This window comes from Esox lucius, chromosome 24 (assembly GCF_011004845.1).
Source record: "Esox lucius isolate fEsoLuc1 chromosome 24, fEsoLuc1.pri, whole genome shotgun sequence".
Lineage (NCBI taxonomy): Eukaryota > Metazoa > Chordata > Actinopteri > Esociformes > Esocidae > Esox > Esox lucius.
The window spans coordinates 10,440,741-10,460,639 of record NC_047592.1 but is presented as its reverse complement, the minus strand read 5'-3'; the positions used below and the strand labels follow the sequence as shown (position 1 = coordinate 10,460,639).

The 19,899-nt window shown below is 46.1% G+C and overlaps 1 protein-coding gene across 9 annotated transcripts in view; it reads left to right on the top strand.

Annotated features, from left to right (window-relative positions):
• The window catches only part of mllt3 (MLLT3 super elongation complex subunit), a 45,869-nt gene extending 31,553 nt beyond the window's left edge, over nucleotides 1-14,316 (top strand). For 6 of the 9 annotated variants that reach the window (XM_010902883.5, XM_010902884.4, XM_010902876.4 and 3 more), the window contains 8 exons: nucleotides 937-1,533; nucleotides 8,898-8,964; nucleotides 9,107-9,160; nucleotides 9,324-9,468; nucleotides 9,688-9,787; nucleotides 10,416-10,484; nucleotides 10,681-10,752; nucleotides 12,422-14,315. In XM_010902883.5, coding sequence (XP_010901185.1) covers nucleotides 937-1,533; nucleotides 8,898-8,964; nucleotides 9,107-9,160; nucleotides 9,324-9,468; nucleotides 9,688-9,787; nucleotides 10,416-10,484; nucleotides 10,681-10,752; nucleotides 12,422-12,553 — 1,236 coding nt within the window. In that variant the 3' untranslated portion in view covers nucleotides 12,554-14,315. Of the gene's footprint in view, nucleotides 1-936; nucleotides 1,534-8,897; nucleotides 8,965-9,106; nucleotides 9,161-9,323; nucleotides 9,469-9,687; nucleotides 9,788-10,415; nucleotides 10,485-10,680; nucleotides 10,758-12,421 lie in introns of all 9 variants that reach the window. The other 3 variants (XM_010902877.4, XM_020043450.3, XM_010902881.4) reach the window with 3 other exon arrangements.
• The last annotated feature ends 5,583 nt before the right edge of the window (nucleotides 14,317-19,899 follow it).

Here is a 19,899-nt window from a genome sequence, read left to right as displayed (position 1 = left end):
TCTATGGATTAAGTCTCCTTTGATTGGCCATGAACAGACTGAACCTTTCTTTTGCTTGTTTAGTTGTCGGGCCAATTGATTTGAGCATTCTAAACAAGTCCGCAACACTAGAAGCCAAGAAAATGGCCCTCAGTAGTGTGATTTATACATTTGAAAACAAACCAAAAAAAGACAAACATTTATCTCTAACCATTTCCTTGGAACATGTAGTTAATGTTCTTGACAAATTCTATTGGTTTATTGAAAAAGGCAGAGGGGTCAAGATGCTACTTTTGGGCCCCTTTCTGCTGCTCGATCCAGGGAGGTAATGTTAGCCTGGCTCTTACACCCACATTGTTGTTAATCGCCAGCGTGTCAAACCGACTAATTGGATGTTTGCCCTGTTGTGTCTGCTGACCGTGAACTGGGGTTTCTCTATTCATCATCATCTGCCTTGCCAGTGTGAGACTCCGCGCCTCGGTTACGGGTTAAAGTAACCTTTTCCTCATCTTACGTGGCTGAATGTGTCCTGAATGGTAAGACGTCTCAAATTATGAATAAAATGCTCTAGTTGTCCCTCCATCTGAAGGTGGCTCAATTGAAACCAGTAGTTCTCACAAATGAAGAAGTGGACAGTATAGCGGATGTTTCTCAAACAGGGGTTGGGGTCCAGATTTATACGCCAAGAGGTTTGGACATTGCATGCCCATTGGAGTGACGCACATCAGGCAGACTAGCCTCAGGTTGCTGACCAACAAGAGAAGGGGACTGTGTAGTGGAGGGGCACATTTTTTACAATCCTTTGGGACCCAGAGACATTCCATGTGTTTATGCCTGATTCAGGTGAGATACGTTAAGGGCACAGTGATATTGTGAGACCGCTCAGGGGACCACTGACTGGGAGACCATACAAATGAATTAAGACCTAATCTTTCTCTTGCTGTGTTTTTGCCACAGGACGGCTCTAAAGGACCTAGTGCCCTTCTCACCACCACCACCACCACGAACAGCAGCAGCAGCTCATCCAAGCCCCACAGACCCTCCAAGGACCCCAAGGACAAGCCTTCCAAAGAGCCCAAAAGTGCCTTTAGAGACTCTAGCCGGGAACCTGGCAAAGTCTCCAAAGACCCCTCCAAGAAGCCCAAAGAGAACCAGCCTCTTCGGGACAATCCCCAGATCCCCAAGATGGGCTTCAAAGAGCCCAAGTCCATGTCCAAGGAGCCCCGGCAGGACGGAGGCTTCTCCCACGGGCCTGGGACTAACAAGCGACCGTCTGCCGCTGACGGCGAGGAACACTTGACCAAAAAACGCAAGAAGGGCTTCTCGGAGTTGACTTTAAAGCCGTCAGGGGGCTCGTCCCTGACGCAGGCCCCGCCCCACCACTCCGATAAGAAACTTCTGAAAGACAAATCCCAGGTGCGGACGACTAAGCTTCGGGCGGACGGCAGTGAGGCGCCAGGGGAGCGCAGGAAGGCATCAGCACTGACGCCGTTCCCTGAGTTGCTGGACGCCAATGATTCCGACATGGAGGACAACATGTCCACCAAATCCGATGTGAGTGGTGTTTGCGTGTGTTTTTAAGTGTCTCAGTTCCATCAGTGTTCATCACCCTGGAAATGGGTGTTGAATTATACATTTAGGCCGCTGTCCTACTCTGTCGCTGTATGAACTTTGTACCAAGGAAGTTTGCATCTGACTGTGTGTGCAGAAAGGGCGGTTATCTTTCCATCGCTGCCTTTTGGTTCCCAGTACCTTCACCTCGTAACTTTGGGTGTGCGGTTGATTCAGCCCTTGTAGAAAAGTAAGAAAAAAATAGATTGCCTCAGGGATCGATTATTGTTCTGAAGGTTTCTGATTGGTCAGAAGATCCAAACTGGGCAGGAACCACTCACTGCATGAGTGGTCCAACCAGGTGTGAAAACCAGATGTAGACCTTAGAAACCAGGTTTAATGAAAATACAAATGAATTCTCAGCAATCACTGAGATCAATGTCTTGGTCCACAGTGTTCATGCTCCTGGTAAAGCTTCGCAGGGTGGGGGGCTGTTCTCCTGGTCCATAAACATGGTGGGTGGTGGGTGTTCAGCTTCAGAGGGGCTGCTTTTTGCTTTGGTGATGGTAACAGGAAATGAATACCTCCTAAACCACTCCCACCACCTCACCTCAGGGAATTCACCTTCCAGTGCCTCTCTTTAAAAAGCCTTACTAGCTACTCATGCCAAGTAACTGGCTGCAGGTTTGTCATATTGATCGGCAAGGTGCAGGCTGCAGTTGTGTATCTGGTATGAGAGAATTTCAGTTTCTTTTCATACGATCTGGGGAGGCTTTTTTTTTTTTTTTTTTTTGGCCTAGCACTCCTCCTGTCTAGTCCCTTCTCAAGTTGTGTATGTTGAGTCAAGATGGAAATGCCTGACTCATATTTGTACCTTGAGATAAATCAGATGGCCTGTCAGAGAGTTGATGGCGCCTTGCACGTTTGGTAAAGAAGCTCAACATAAAGCGGTGACTGTTTTTATTATCAGAGAAGCAAGCTGGGAGATTTACGGTTTTATTGCGCCCAATGGGAAAGGACGCCATGAATAGCAAAGAGTTCCTCTTTAATCTTTTGGCTTTAGAAAGAGGGGGGGGGGGGTTCAAACATTCTGCGTTTATGAGAGAACGCATCTCATTGTCTTTCTCAGTTTGCTTTCAACTCTTCTCTTTCATGCCTGTGGTGTGTTCACCGGCCCCACTCCAAATACAACACACACACACACATGCGCACACACACAGGCGCTAATCTCCCTTAACTATTTCCCTGCCAGAACAAGAGCCATTACAGCTAGAAGGTGTGTGGTGGGTGTGCAGTGTGTGTGTGTGTGTGTGTGTGTGTGTGTGTGTGTGTGTGTGTGTGTGTGTGTGTGTGTGTGTGTGTGTGTGTGTGTGTGTGTGTGTGTGTGTGTGTGTGTGTGTGTGTGTGTGTGTGTGTGTGTGTGTGTGTGTGTGTGTGTGTGTGTGTGTGTGTGTGTGTGTGTGTGTGTGTGTGTGTGTGTGTGTGTGTGTGTGTGTGTGTGTGTGTGTGTGTGGTCGGGGTGTGGGGGGAGGAGACTGTCCTACAGGACCGGTCATAAATGGGAAGTGGAGTGGGTGTGGGGAGAGTGCCGACATGCCAGGTGCCTGGTCCACGGGCTCCCTTGACTACCCTGGTGGCCCAGTTCGAGGGTTTGCCCTGGGCTTGCATCATGCAGCGTAGGTCTGGGGAATGCCCGGAAACCAGAAAGAACCAGGGATGAGTGTTCTAGTAACAAAAAAGGGCAAGTCCTGAAAGGGTCCCACTAATTGTTCTGGGTAGGTCCTAGTGACTTGTGCACATGTTTCCTCACGTATGATGTGGAGCTGGGCTTTGTAAGGCGAATGTTGTGTGCTTTCTTAATACTTTCTCAGGGCAATGCTGATGGTTTGCATCTATGTCAAGTGCCACGTTTCTGTAAATTAAACTGAGTAGTTTGCATTATTGATCTACAAAACAATCAAAACTGTTGGTGCACGCCACCCTAACTCACATCAAAACTACCTTGTTTGCTTGACCTCCCACTAAATCGAGAGCAAATGAACTGATGTTTTGGCCAAATCTAATGACTGGGCACTTTGGGAACCTCTGAAAGGGAAGACGAGGCAGATTGATGGGAGCAGCCTAATACTAAAGTCCTGTTTATTGTCATTTAAGAGGGCCTCTTTGAGCAAGGCAAGACAACAGGCCCTAAAGCAGAGCGGCAAGGAGATTTAGGATGCGGAAAAAAAAAACGGGTCATAAACCAGTAGACCAGCTGCATGGTGTTAGTTGTCGTAGGTGACGGCCATTGAAGTCTGTCCGTCTCGGTTTCTTGGTGCCTGTCACGGAGGTGTTACAACAAGCCGTTTCTTCACTTCAGTTTGGCCGTTATGAGACTGAAGTGAGGGAAACGAAACATGCTGCTGAAAGCATATAGCTCGACCAGCAGCAAGAATTAATCGGATTTACAATAATTATGAGCCATTACATTGCAAATAAACTTGCTGCGTTGTGATGACCTGTGAGATTTTGTCACATTGAATAATAATAGTAAAAGTGATTTGAGTTGTGACTTTGGAACCAAGTCATATTGGTTTCCTGGTTGAGGTGCAAATCATTTCACTGCAAAAAGGAAAAACTGCCGGTACCAGGGTATTGGACTCCTACGCACTCCAAGACCTTGAATGCTTCTGTATGGAGGTTAGCCTTTGGCTCTCCTCTTAATTGACTTGGTCTTTGGATCGGAGTAAGTTCATATACTGTAACAAGGGTATACGGTTTCAAAGCCCAGGGTTAGAGTGGGCTCATCTTGGCAACAAGGCCAGTAGATTAAGAGGCTGGCCTGTATCCCTAAAGCCAGAGAAACGATTATGTCCTGTGATTTGTGGTGACTCGCACGCCTCTAGAATTCGAAAGGACGTTCATCTCGTTTTTCCCCTGGCTCTCCAGTGTGTAGTCTGAAGCGTTACTGGAGGGGAATGTTTTTCAGAGCTGGACTGTACAGAGCAAGTCACTTTGAATCAAATCGCTGACTAGGTCTGAGCATCTGCAGTCAGCAGACACACAGACAGACACGGCATAATAGATGCGTTTGTTCGCCGGCGAAGAGCACGTTTGCTTTTGCTTTGCGTGGGGTCTTGAGGCCACAGATCAGACGAGAAGAAAATGAGTCCGTTATTTAACATCAAAGCGTCCGTTCCCTTGGCGTTCCACTTGGATGAGGTTTAAAACATCCATGTTGGATGTTGGTTATGTACAACCAAAGACGGATCTTTAAGATGGTCGGCCTAAGCCCTTTACATTACATTTTGGTCCCTGGTATTGGTCGGTAAGTGGGCCTCTCGTGTGAGCTCACGTTTTGGCGTGCTCAAGCAAGAGGGGGAACAGCTGGATTTGGTCTACCAACTGCCCCCCCCCCCCCCCACTCACCCAGCCAGTGAAAATTAGCCAGTGAGATGTTTGGCTTTGGGGCACCCCCTCGCTTGGGCCGGGGGAATAAGTAGGCCAGAGTGGTCCTGTCTAGAAAGAAAAGAGCAACCGGTGTCTCACTTCCTCTTTGGTAGCATGCATGCCTACACTCACGCACGCGCGTATGTGTGTAAACAATTAGACTAATTGTTTCTTATATAAACACAAACCACTGTAAGACCATTTTGTATTGTAAAATATCATATAATCTGTAGTCCAGTCAATCTTCCACAGTCGGATCTCTGCAACTTCATTATTTGGCCTTTTTGTTGTACTTTATTTCATCATTACACGTCCTTCAGTTCACCAGCAGAGGGCGACCATTTTAAATTCCTGTCCCCATTCACTCTGTTGGCAATGTTTACATGATATATCATTACTCTTACCATTACAGACATCACACTCTGGAATTCAGTTTGCCTGCACAGAATATTATATTAATCAATTTATCGAAACAATTGACCAATCCTAAATTATGTTTCAGTATAGATGTTTGTGGTTCAGTACTCATAAGCTAATGTAAAACAAATGTTATTGCAATTACACCACTACTCAAATCACAAAGCAACTGGTAAAGTGGTTTAATGTGAAACCAAGTGTTGCTTTGTAGCCCCCAAAGATTAACATTAGAATCGGCCTCTACATAAACTTGAGTTCATAATCTACAAAATATAAAAAATATTTCTGACAAACAACATTCACAATTTGATAAACTGAGCTTAATACCAAAGAGATATTTGAAATGAAATATTTAAGTATACCAAAAATATTTATATTGGTCATAAAGGACATCATACTAGAGATTATCACCCAGTGGCAGATTTTGTAGATGTATGGAGACTAAAAACCCAGACCTAGTGAGGTAATACAGGGCTTAGTCAAGAGAGGCACCTGGACTACTCGTCCCATGTCTGAAAACAAGAAAAGTATTGATATCTGATCATCATTTGATTGGTGCTTGTGGGTGAATTTGGGTATGCAGACTTGGATGTAGGTGTGTAAGCGTAAGTGAGCTTAGGTGTGCGTGCGTGGCCAAAAACGGAGAGATTGAGCCTAATGTAGATGGTTTACAGATCGATAATGTCTTCTCACTCATGGCTGATATACAAACACGCCCCCCCATCTGTAAACGCTATTAATCAGCGTTGTCATTGGCCTGGGAGAAACCTTTCAGTCCATGTAATATTCAAATGTCAATATGCAGATTTTACCTTCTTGGAAATTCGTTTTGCTTGGTTTGTACCTGTCCAAATTGGTGTGTGACTAGCAGTGATGTTTTTCAAACCGTCATCGTCCCTGCTTTATTTAAAGACAAATGCTGTGGAGACGACCTTAGTCTTGATGTGGAGGCCTTCAATAATGACCGGTTCACTCTTGGCTTAACCCACACAGTGCATAAAGAGCCAGCTAAAATATGACACTGTGACAAATGCTACTCTTGCTTATTTTATGGGCATGTGGTTTAGGCAGTATGTTGACACTACGCTGCCTCACCAAATACTTCAGACAAAATGGTGGTGAGTATTTCAGCAGGTTTGGCTGTTGTCCTGTCCTTTTTAGTTTTTAGGCGAGTGACGGGTTGCTGGTTTACTTGCGCCTTTTCGTCAGCTGCGGTTTCCGCGCACTACTGCTGCTGCCTCTGTCGGTTATGATTGAAGTGGCTTTTTCATTAGCTTTAAAAGATTAATGTAGCGTTTTACAACACTGGGGCAGTTCTGCCGTTACTCAAGCCAGGGTGACGGGTAAGGGATGGGCCTCTATAATCTTCAGCTCCCACCCTCTCTACCGCTCTCTACACCCCCACCCTCACTCTCAAAGAGGCTCTATCCACAAGTGTTGAAGAAAAAAAAAAGCCCTTTATTATCGGATGGAGGGGGTCAAGGTTTTAACTAGTTTTTACAAGTGTCTAGTTTTTGGCCGGACAACCAAAGGCAGAGAAAAGCCTCTTGATTTACAACCAAGGCCTCTGACCATGCATTTGATGTCAGTGAGACACCCAGACAGACAAACAGGCTGTAAAACGCTCCAGAGAGAATGGGAGAGGGAAAACATCAAAGATCCCCACATGACTCTGCCGGGACCCCACAGGGGAGCTCCATTTTAGCAGGCTTACCACCTCACTCGCCAACCAGACACTTGGCCGCTTCGGTACTCCGCCCATGTCTTGGTGGAAGCGTGGGTGGGGCACAGTGAATTTCTCCGTCTTCCAGCGTTCGGGATGGAGATGGTTCACAGCCTTGAAACGGAAGCCACACACACACACTCACACACTCTGTCGGGCACATGGATTCAGCACCTGGAACTCTTTCAATCCAATGAATTACTTTGTCGGGGGGCGGGCGGGCGGGCAGGCAGGCAGGCATGGCCTCTCCGTTTAGACTTCATTCTGCCTTTATTTGTCAGAGCAGATGTATTGTAAGACTGCCCTTATAGGTTGAATACATTTTGCACCAAACTTGTCCTGGCTGCAAATCACTGCTTTGTGCTACTTTGGCTACAGGGCCAGAACACTTCTGGTAGTTGGGTTTTTGTTCGGGAGACCCAGGCCCAAGGGTCATCTGAGAGGAATGTAAACAAATTAATACAGATTAACTTTAATGGCTTCTTCAAATTTCTTTTTGGGACGCCCTCCAAGGAGGATTAACTTAATGGTAATTCAAAGATTTCTTTTCTTGTTTTTTTCCCCCCTTTTTTCTTTCCCTTCTGCTGAAAGGAACTGAAACTATGAGCTTCAGGCCTTTTCGCAGCACTGACTAGTGCCTAAATGTACAACCATTTGCGGTGGACTAACTTGGATATGAATGTTTAATGGGTGACAGCGTCTGGTGACATTTGAAGCGCAGTAAGCCTGTGCGGGTGAATGTATTCCGTGCACACGCGCGTTTCCCGATACCAAAGTGAGTGTTGTGATTGGACGAGGTGTGATCTCATGATGTGCTCTAAAACCTCTTGACTCATACAGCGGGATCCGGTACTGGGCCTCCCATCTCCCTTTGTCCTGTCAGATTGGCTTGGTTTACATTCTGTCATGTCCAATCAGAGATCAGGCCATATATTATTAGGAAGAGGGGAAGAAAGAGGGCTTTTTTTTTTTTTTTACAGTATCAGAAACCGGGGTCATCGCCCACCCACATTTTGTCGTTTCTTTTAGTCTGTGTCAGAGAAGGGAGAGTGGCGGCTGCGTGCTGAATGCGTAGCCCCTGGGGGGTCCGGCTTGTAAACCTGTCACATTCTCTTCTTAGTGGGCCCGGCTGGGGTTTGCGTCACGGCACAGTACCAAGGCCTGCCCACTGACCTCCGTCTCACTATGCGTTTAATAACGGATAGGCTTCATGGACTCATATTAGCTGTTAGTGTTAGTCCTTTAACTGTTCACAGTCCCAGAAGGAACGTACAGTTCCTGGGGAGGCCTGTTAGACATGGGGGGGGGGGTACACATCTGTTAGAAGGATTTAAGATTAATTTTTTTTGTCCGTCGCAGATCTGTAACGGAAAGTGTACTGATAATGTTTTGGGCCATTTATATTTGATAAATATGACAATAGGAATCCCCTGGTGAAATAAAGGTGTAAGAATGTTTTTGGTGACCTGGTGACAAATCAATACAGACCGTGCGTGTGCGCGCACGTGTGCGTGTGCGCGCCAAAGCTCAATAGGTATTCTGTGGTCTTTCTGTGTGTCTGAGTGCTTACATATATGTACATGTAACACGTATCTCTTACACACGATGTAAATGGATATATGACAAGCCTTGATATACAGATAAGGTGACAAACGCCTTTCGACATGTTTCCTCACAAACTTTCTCTGTCTGTCGTGAGCTACATAGTGCCCTGCATTCGTTGCGTGCTCTCTGAGTGCTGGCGTCTGTCCATCCCGTATGTAGCCTGTCTCTGATTGTGTGTCTGTCCTCTACCCAGTCGGACCAGCCTAGTCCGGCCAGCTCCAGCTCCAGCCCGGGTTTTGCGGCCAGCCACAAACGGCAAGGTAACATGAACCTGTATGAGCTCGCACACCTTTCCCGATCAACCGAACCAACCGTGTGTTTTCAAACCCGCCAGGCCCGTGGGAGTTTTACCCGTCGTGTGTTTTCCTCTCACTGGCGCTCTGGTGGTTTTGTTTTTCGCAGTGGCTGAGTTCGTCCGCAGGAAGGTTGTGGCAGTCCCTTCCACCGCCCACACAGGTAACACCTGAACACCGCACCCAGTCACCGCACCCTACCACCTGAACCCCACGCCTGAACGCTAGACGGCCGTGATGAGAGATTCATCTCCATCTAATGAAAGGTTTAGCTAAGTGTGCTTTAACAGCCTCTCTCTACGACCCTCCCCCTCTCCGTGTGTCAGTGTTGGGTCCTCTCCGTTCGATCATCCACGACCTGCACTCTGACGACAACGAGGACGATTCAGATGAGGACCCGGACAACGACGTGGACTCTGACCTGGAGCGGCCGATGATGCACGCACACATGGTGCACCACCGCCACCGCCGGTAGGTATGGCCCTCGTCAAGGCAACGCCGTCCCTCAGCCGCGCGTCCATAGGAACAGACCACGGGGGGGGGGGGGGGGGGTCACTTCTGCCACCGTTGTTGTTTTTGTTGTTGTTGTGCGGTCGGGGGTGAAAAAGCACCAAGGACGGACGTCCATTTAATTGACGTCCCTTCCAACCAGTCGTGTCGTGGTCCAACTGTTGTCCTGTTTGTCTGCAGCGTCAGCTTGAGTGACGGCAGTGAGAGCGAGAACAGCTCGGCCCCGTCGCCCCACTCTCGTCACGAGCCCCCGCCTCTCCTGAAGACCAGTACTACACAGGTAAGGCCTAGAATATAACCTGGTTTGGTTTAGCAGACTTTTAAAGACCCCTTCAGTAGTCAAGAGGATCGGTTCTTATGCGTTTTCAGTAAAATGGAACGGCTGTCGCTTCATGTTCGATATTTTGTTGACCCAGTTGCACGGCCTGAAGAAGGCAAAACAATATTAACCAACCACAATTAGCTGAATGGAATTGAACGTTTTTTTTGTCTTTTTTTTTTCCTACCCTCTATGTAAATCTTTATGTAAATACTGCATTTACATAAACGCTTTGGGAGTAACCGTAATGTCTACTTTGTTGCTTTTCCTCCTCATTATAAAACTGAACACAGCTGTTATTTGTATTAGATGCCACTTGCAGGGAAACATCTGAGGGTCTTATTAGCATCCATAATTCCCAGGATGCATTTCCATGATACGCCAGCCACACTGCTACTCGTAAATAATGACTGTTTTGTAAACAAAGCAGCGGGCAGGTATGGTAATTCCCTATCTTGGTTGTACTCGCCAGGAACAAATTAGAAGAAAACACGTGGGCCTACCTGAACTTGTCCAATGACAAACGGTGGATTTAGTATATCGTTGCAAATGTTTATGCACTAATGAATACAACCCTGATGTCTCACAGATACTGGAGGTAAAGAGCCCCATTAAGCAAACAAAGCAGGATAAGAATAAAAACATTGACTGTGACAAGGTGAGTAGCAGTTTCGGTTTAACACAGATTAGGTTCATGTCGTCGGTTTTGAACAGCTTCGTAGTTACAGAATTTGTCTTGCCGTCAGGACAAGTTAGGGGGGAATACGCAGTTGAGAGTATGCAGTCGCAACGTGCAGCTAACCAAGCGGTGGATGTAACCGGAGCGTTTACCCTCCTTTCTGTTTGCCTCTCAGGCGTATCTGGAGGAGCTGGTTGAGCTTCACCGAAGACTGATGACACTGCGAGAGAGGCACATACTTCAACAGGTGAGGTGTGTGTGTGTGTGTGTGTGGTTTCAGTACAACGTGGAACTGGATGCCCGGAAGGCTTGCAGTTAGTATTTACAGTGCGTACAGCGTCCTCCGGAATTATTGTCGTCATTGATTAATATGCGACTGTGGACGCACTTTGTTTCCGTGTGAATGGACGGTGAGTGAAGGGGTGTAGAAGGAATTCTTCTCTTCAGCCTTTATTGTTTGTGTTTACCTAGGCCACCAATAATTTGAGGGCACTGTAGGTATTGTTGCTTTTTATGGTTTATTAATATTGTTTTTAGGGGCTTGTTTAAAACCACTTCAAACTGTATATTGCACAGAACATTAGCGTTGAGAGGATCATCCATGCTTGTCTGGCAATGAGAAATTTTGGTTAACCTATTTTCCACTCCACCTATGAGCACATGTCCTTTTGCTTATGTTCACAAGGCCTGTCGTATGACCGCATTAATGGAGATTCCTAGCTGCAGTGGCCAAGAAGTGGCCGTGTTGCGCTAATGAAAAGTTTGGCTCCGAGCATCGGTGGAAAAACTCATGCACAAACAACATCAACAAGCCCAGCACTAAGTTGTGGGGTAATCAAGCTAATCCTCTGGGCGTTGGGAGAAGTCAGAGCATCCTAGTGGCTTTCCAGATCCTCTGAGTAGGAGACATGGGAATGATTAACTTCCCAACCTCCCAACGCAGTTTTTCCTCTCATGTCTCTTTTTGGGAAAACCACAAATTGAAAAATGGGCTTATTTCATTCTGAGTATTTTATGTAGATACAATTTTATTTCTTGAAAAACTTCTGATGGAAACAGTGTGGACTGTTTATGTCCAATATGAACTAATCTGTAATGAACGACAAATGGAAAATGAAAGTGTCAGCCAAAGTTCTGTCCTACCTGACTGAAACCAGGTCCAGAGATCTTGGGATGGTTCCATCTTTCTGGATATATGAGAGGGGGGTACAGGGAGCATCTGAGTTCTGTCTGTCTTGTCATAACAATGGGCAGAGTGGCCCTGCCAGCACTCTGGGAGGGAGGAGGCGAAATGTGTTCCACATTGGAGGCCCAACCCCTGCTTTGTAGTAGGAAACGGATCAGGTTAGGGTTCCCCGATTACCTTACAACACCTTCCAGACTGACGCACTCTCGCACTCTTTGTCTCATGCACTCTTTTTTTTTTTTTCTCTCAGAAGATAGTAAATCGACCAAAATAACAAATCAACCGAGAGAAAAGCATGTCTCTACCCCTCTGAAACATGGTTCTGTATGCAAGGGATGGATGGCTTGAGTAGGGGGTGTCCATAGTCTAAATTCTCCCTCATTAAAAGTTGCCTCTTTTGCCAAATGTTTTAAGTAAACTGTATTGTGCGCGGTTCAACATTTGTTTATTCCTTGGATTCTTCATAAGACCGTACTGCCACTGAGCAGGGTTCTGTTTCTGATCAATAATGGTCAATATCTGTGGCTTTGATTTGCTAAATGATCTAAGCATCACTAATTTTGTTTTAGCAGGTGGACATGCATTGAATTACATTGCGGTTGAATCTATGAAATTCAACAAATGTGGCCACTTCCTCTTTGCTAGGATTTGGGTTTACATAGAATTGTCTCACTTTGAGCTGACAAGTTTTAGTTCATTTTTTTAATTGGTGCTTTCTCTCACCTTACAGATCGTGAACCTCATCGAAGAGACAGGACACTTCCACATCACAAACACCACTTTTGACTTTGACCTCTGTTCCCTGGATAAAACCACGGTACGCAAGCTTCAGAGTTACCTGGAAACCTCTGGAACGTCATGAGGTATGGGATCAGCTTTCTGCCATGAGGAATAACAATGAAAGAAGAACTTCCTCTTTTTCTTTTTGTCCGTTACTTAAAACTTGAACTTTTGCGGCATTGCAAAAACTTACCTGCAACTACCCGCCACGGCTTGGCCCTGTCCTGGGTTCTAGTGCCTGGCGGTTCTGGTCACTCCTCTGCTTGTTGGAACCTGGCTCTCCATGCGACCAGGGTAGCCCAGGAGCGTAATAGACCTGAATGGTGTGCCACGTCACTCTGGACATGAGTCCTGTCGACCAGGAATATCACCCTGAAAGCCTTGAAGAAATTCCACAGTTGACAAAAAAAAAATAAAAGGGGGAAAAGAAACAGAGACCTTGCTCTTAAAACAAATGTGCATATTATGACCATGTATGTACGTTGAATTTTTTTGTTCTTTGTGACGGATGATGCATGTTCAACACTGCCTTAGCACATTTGTCAGTCTTTATTTATTGAGTTTGAGTTCCAGGATATGTGTGGTCAGTGTGAGCGCGTGCCTGTGCGTGTGGGTGTGTAGGCGTGCGCGTGTGTGTGTGTGTGTGTGTGTGTGTTAATAATTGCAAAATGGAATTAGTCTTGTGCAAGCACTTCACAACAAGCATCTCTGGCTCGGGAAGTACGGTGGAGCAGCGCATTGCAATCACAACGTTGGGATTTCAAGTGACTTCAATGGCAATCGGACGTCCTGCCGTGTAAGGATAGCATTTGTCCTCCAAAACGTATGTTTGTTATCAGTGCCCAATGGTACCAGCTGAAGACAAATCATGGACTCAAACTGGCGCTGTTAAAGATGTCCTCCGGGAGTTTTTGTGTATTTTCAGCCAGTATAGTTTTGAGTGAGACAAGACGGGTCCCTGTTTTCTGTGCACTACATCATTGAATTGTTTACTAAATCACCCTCTTTTTGTTTTTTTTGGGGCAATTTGTTTGAGATGTTACAAATCCAGTTTATAATGTCATACTTTTGGTGTGCTTAAGATCCCGCAATGCATCTTTAACACAACTGTATATTCCGTTCTTGGTACCAAAACTTGAATTGATGTATTGGATAAAGACAACGCAAATTTACAATGTGTGCTTGCATGTTGTTTTTGCAAGCTCTCGCTTGTATTCCACATTTTTTGCTTTCCACAAGTTGAAACAAAGCGATCAATCTATTGTCAACAGGCCTGTGCTAAAATGTAACCATTTTGAATCCTGGGATTTTGAGGGAGAATATACTTTGAATATTATTTATTTCAGTGGGACTTCAATTTGCCAAATTAAAAAGTTGTGTTTAGGAATTGACAAGATGTAAGTGCTAATAAAAAAAAGAAGAAAAAGAAGTTTGGTTAAATTGTTATGTTGGACATTGTCCTCTTTGCTTATCCGAAGAATTGAAGTTGATTTTGATCAGTCTGCAGACGATGCCTAAATGGGAATACCAGTGGTGGAAGCTATTTACAGGGCTACTCAAAGGCAGAATATGTTGTGTTTTGCTTGACCCCTATCTGCCTTACGAGTTCTTGTTTATTCTTAGGACACACAATAAACATTCTGTATTTTGTACAGATGAGGACATGTGCAACCTGTAGTGAAGAGTTATTGGCACTGTGTGATTTTTGAAATTTGTTCTGTCTTTTTGTATGTTGTTACAATGTCTTATTGTTGAATGACTTACACGTCGAGAAATGATGACAAAATGTATTTCTAAGCCCAAAGATGTTTGTTTTGTTTGGGATATCATGGTATATTGTTTATGTTTGTATATAAACTTTGTATGTGATAACAATGTCATTTTATTTTGGGAAAAACTGAAAGTGTTCACCACCATAGTTTAAAATCACAATCAACATATGCTTTAGACAAATCTATAGCTAGCTATTGCCTTAATTATTTGCTGGTCATTATTTACAGTTGATTTAATCAATGTTTTTTTAGAGAACTTGAAATACAGTCCAAATGGCAAAGATTTAGACTACATCAATTGTCGTGACCACAATTTAATTTAAATAACATAAACATAATATTCAAATATCATTTTTGATTCACACTGGCAAACTAGAAACTCGCTGTGCCGTTAGGCGAAACCCAATCACGTGCGGTCCTTTGACCAGACCACTGACCTAGAAAGAGTATAAACTCACACTGTTGTTTCCCTGGTAACCAACATGTCGCTCTCCATCGATCAGTCGTTGTTTCTGATGATGGTAGAATTGTTTTGTTGACATTGTGAAATGCTTTTGTTGGCAACCACTTTATGTAGTTAAAAAGCAGACTGGCAGAACCAGCCGTCCTACATCACTGCTTCAGTACAGATTGAGTGAGACGTCTTAAGACCCCAAGAGCCACAGCTAGTATTTTCTTCGCAAAGGTGACGTGTGACAATTGCCCTTTTCACCTGCTTATAAGTACCTAACACGTAAGTCTGGCACCAAGTCTTGTTCATCGAAATAAAAGTAATGTCGAGAAATAATTAGGTTGTTTTGAATCTTAACGACAAAAGATTTCGAGCAAGGACCGGCTGTAGAGGGGGAGGAGCCTTCAGTACTGTCTGTTTCTGTTGCGTGGGCCTGTTTTATTTTCAGCTACACCCACCTGGAAAGCACGTCTAAATGAAACCGTAAAAGGTGAAAGGTCACAAACCGTTTCATACACAACCACGGGTCTTAGGTCAGCCTTTTGATCCCCTTCAAATTTAGATGATAGGAATTATGTAACACGTGTGTTTGTTCTTTTAGTCAGCGTGGGTGGTCCGCCCAACATTTCTGGAAGGCTTCCAGACTCTCGATTTTGTGGAGGGGAGTGGAATGGGGAGTGTTGTATCAAGTCTTTTATCAAGACTGATTTTAGTCTCTATCAGAAATGTTGGGAAAAAAGGAATTCTTTGTAATTGTTATTTTTAACTCTCACCCTTCGAAGGCATTCCGGATCGTGGTGCCAAGGTTCTGACCAGGGACCTGTCCAGATGTGTCTCAACAAAAAAGGTTCAGGTATAAAGGTATTCTCTCAACCGGACATGTTTCTCCACGTTCGTATTTTGAATCACTTTTCTAGCTGCTACGCGATGGACGGAGACGAGCCGGGGTGGGGTAGTTTTCAGAGCGTCTGACCGGTCTGGATCAGCTCCTAGTGCCGGCAAGGTGCGAAGACATTATAATCTAATCCAAATTGCTCCCAGGTCGTTGCCAAAGATCAGAACGTGTTCTCCGTTACACTTTGAAAGAAATGTCTCTGTGAGGTGGCAAGTGAAAGGAGGACGCAACATTTAACCATTGAGATTCAAACCATTACTCTCTGCGTCATAAGAACCTGCTGTCCCCTGTTAAGGCGCATCTCGAATCACACCCTATTTCCTTTGTAGCGCGCTTCTCTTGACCAGGGCCACGAGGGCCTCCTAACCCTATCGGCACTGTTCAAAAGCGGCCAAGTCTCGGGCAACTAACGGGTATGCTAAACCAGGCAGTTTAACACCCACATCTGAGCAGGCTTTGATTAATTGAAGCAGCTGGACCAGCGGGGGGGGGGTGTTCGTGATGCTGAAGGTGTTTTGAGAATGCGATACACTTCTGACGGCATTATGGCTGCTCCACACATCGTACTCCTCGTGACGCAATTTAGCTTTTTGTGAGAGCTGGGGGCAATACTTCCACTGGCAAGTTAGCGGTGAAAGGACAGTGTTATCCTTGACATCGTTCATCGTTTCAAAAGCAATGTGCGAATGTGCTCTTGTTCGCAAAGAGGCATTGGCAAACAATCTCCCACCCGCCGTGTCGTCAGGCTGAAAACGGGAGGTTCGGATGCGCGCGTCATTTGTTTTGCTGACACGACTGTTTGTCAGCGGTGTCTGAAAGCAGTGTCCTCTGGCACGCCATGGTTGGAAAAAAAGACCTCGTTGGGTTGTAGTCTGAGGACGGCGCTGCCAATAGCGTCTCTGGGGAAAACTAGGCCATTGAAACGCATCCGAAGTGTCTGTGTACATAGACATGACTTTGTAGGCTGCAGGAGACCAGGCCTGGGCTTCGGAGCTGGTCCAGGTCTTTCTGTCTGATGGTTATGGATCAGGCAAGGCGCCATCCTTTCATTTGTTCTTTTTTGTTTGTCCGCCCCCCCCCACACACACACACACACACCGTTCTCCCTGGCAGTGTTTTGTTGTTTTTCAGCCATGGTTCCTTAAGCTCTTGTCTTGACTCGGTACTCATTTTGATCCTCTACAGCAGCTCACTGAATTGTCTGCAGCAAAAACACTGTCCGGCAATGAGAAGATTATTCTGCGAGGGAGGTTTTGGGGGACGCAAGGTGTATGAAGAGAAGTGTCTGGGCTTCTAAAGGAGTGCACTCACCTGGTGTCCCAGGTCTGAATCTGTCCCTTCTTAGAAAAAAGATGAAAACCAGAAGTGCTGTGGGCCCTCCAGGGCCTGAGTGATATAACCATGATCGAAACCAATGATTTGTCTGCAAGTCAGGACATTTTAGATGGATGATCATATGAAGGTTCCTCCCCTTTAAGCCGTTTTCGTGTCCAGCCAGGGGAGATAAAGGGTGGACAGAGGGGTGAGAAAGCAAGCAATAGGGGAGGGAAGTTGCGGTAGAACATGCTGTTTGAGCTTCCAAATACCAACCCCCCCTCGCAAAAAAAAAGAAAAACTGAAAAAAAGCAGAACAGGGGAAACCCCCAAAATAATCTCCCTCAGAAACGACATTGATTGTCACCCTTGGCACGAGGCCAAGGCCGGATATAAGGTCTCCCTCCCTCCGACCCTCTGGAAGTCAAAAAGCACCTAAAGGAAGTCATTAAAGCTGAAGGTTGATGAGAAGTTTCACCCCCCCCCCCCCCCACCCTCTGTCGCCCTTCACTTCGTCTCGGGCCCCCGCCCCCTGTCTATCCCCCAAAGGCATGCTTCAGACTGTTAGTGACAAAGGCCCCCTAAATGCTTACCACACAAAAGAAAAACTGGTCCTCCACATCCAATGGTTTATGCTGGGTCCAGGATGGCGTTGAGGGCAGCCAGTGAAGCGGTCGAGCCATTTTTAATATGACCACCTGTGGGTGTCCAATAATAACAGCTGCTTGTCTTCCCTTTCTGCATAACTGACGTATAATTGGTTATTTGAATTGTAGCGCTAACGTTGTCTTCCTGAGAATCGAGAATTGGCGACGTGAGAACCGTTCACCTAAGTTGAACCTGTTAATAATTCCGTGCGCGTGGGTCATTCTGTTTTCGGGGGGGAACTGATGTGGACTCCAACCACCGAAGCGTCCCGCCTCTCATTTGCCAAGAGATCTCATCCCTCAGACTAATCTGCCGTCGTCATCCAACTTGGCCCCAGTGACACTAACTCCAAGGCATTTATCATATGCTTTAGCTTAGTGGGATCCTGGCGCTTTTCCTCTGTGTGGCCAATCGCCTTGACCTTGCTGTCAGCTCTCCTGTGGAATTCTGGGTGGCAACTCTGTCGCCCCCGAAAACGGCATACAAATTAGCTTTGCGAGAATCAGATCAAGTTATGTAAAGAACAAAAGCAAGCAGACTTCAAAGAGGACAGGGCGAGGACGGGAGAGGAGAGTAGCACAGTGGGGAGTAGAGTGGAATCCCCCCATCTCCCCATACAGACAGGAACCAGGCAAGAGCTACATAAAGGGTTCCCAAGAGGCTGGGTCCCCAGACGCCCTGGATTTGATTGTTTTTATTTGCCCTTCTGCTCCCGTTCCCACCTCTTCGCCCCCCCCACCCCGACCGGGCTCCCACCCTTAAGGAGAGTTGAGTCCCAATCCTGGACCTGAGTTTGTTTTCACGTTACACAAGGTTTTTATTTTTTTGTCGTTGTTTCTCCACAGGGGTGATGGTGTTGCTGTCAACACAGATACTGTTCTTTTAAACCCCCTGTTCATTGCTCCCACGTTTGTGCCACACAAGCATTTTCAGGACTGAACTCTGTTTTATTTTTTTATTTTTATTTTTTTGTACAAATCGTTCTGTAATGTTAGTGAGGTTAAAGTGAATGCACCTCTGGTCTTTGGTTTTGGTGTTGGTGAGGCTTGGCTTGTTCTCTCTCGCTACCCCCCCCCCCCTTCCCCGCCAGCTTTGTTCCTCTTTGATGGAACTGTGCGGGCCAGTGAGCCGTGACCCCTGGCAGCCCACAGCAGTCTGGGTAAGTCCACAGACACTCTTCCTCTCAAACTTGTACATACACACACACACAATGCCTGCCACAAAATCCACAGAAATGGAAGAGGGGGTGGGGGGGTCAGAGAAGAAAAGACATTCAGTTGAACTCCAACTTCCAATTTAATCTCATCCAAAGACAGGTCATAGACATGAAGGCTCCTTTATTAACTGTTAGATTTGTTACTAAATTTGAGCCGAGTTTCTTTTTTTTTTTACTTTACTATCACATGCAACCTGTGCCCTGTGTTTCCAATGATAAATCACTGCCATGCTGTATTCCACATCAACAAGAACTACAGCCCCATGTGGCTCTTCATTCACTCCGTATTGGTCACAGAAACACACTTGTTTGCATTGTGATTGGCTGGCGTTGGCTGACGGCTCGTTACGGTGTTTCAAAAATGTTTTATCGAAAGCGACCGAGGCCATGAATTCAGAGCATACAGAAAACAAACAAGAAGGATGGAATAAAAAGCAAACTGCATGCACTGAAGAACACGGGATTCAATAACCCCCCCCCCCCCCCATTATGATGTAGACTTGCCCATGATCTGCCCAAGACCCACTGCTTATGAACTCCTATGAAGTGGGGTGGGGGGGCTGGGGGTGTAATGGCTCAGGTCGTGTGGCTGCCACTGGAACAGGAGACTACTGAGGACAGTAGCAGAAGTAATTCCAGCGTGTACACAGGCATGATGTCTCCCAAATAATCTCACTGGAGCGAGAGCTCCCTTTTACAGCAAGACGGTGACTCCGAAAATGCTACTGCTTGGGAGCACTGGGGACAAAACGTGGCATCAAACAGATTCAACCCTTCCATTTGCTGAAGACTAGGCTGAAGGAGACCTGGAGCCGACGCTGCAGCATGGGGACGCTGCAGCATGGGGACGCTGCAGCATGGGGACGCTGCAGCATGGGGACGCTGCAGCATGGGGACGCTGCAGCATGGGCTGTGCAGAGCGTCTCCAGACGTAGGCGGTGTCGGGCGAGGCCACCGTTCATCGGAATCGGGCAGGTGATGCTTTACAGACGGTGACGACAAACGGATCGTTTGTGATTGACAAAACAAACATGTACTCCCGTTCCCTAAGACTAAAATATGTAAATCGATGCTGTGACATTATAGTAAGCGTTCAATTTGAAATCTGATATTGGAAGGAGGCCTTGAAAAT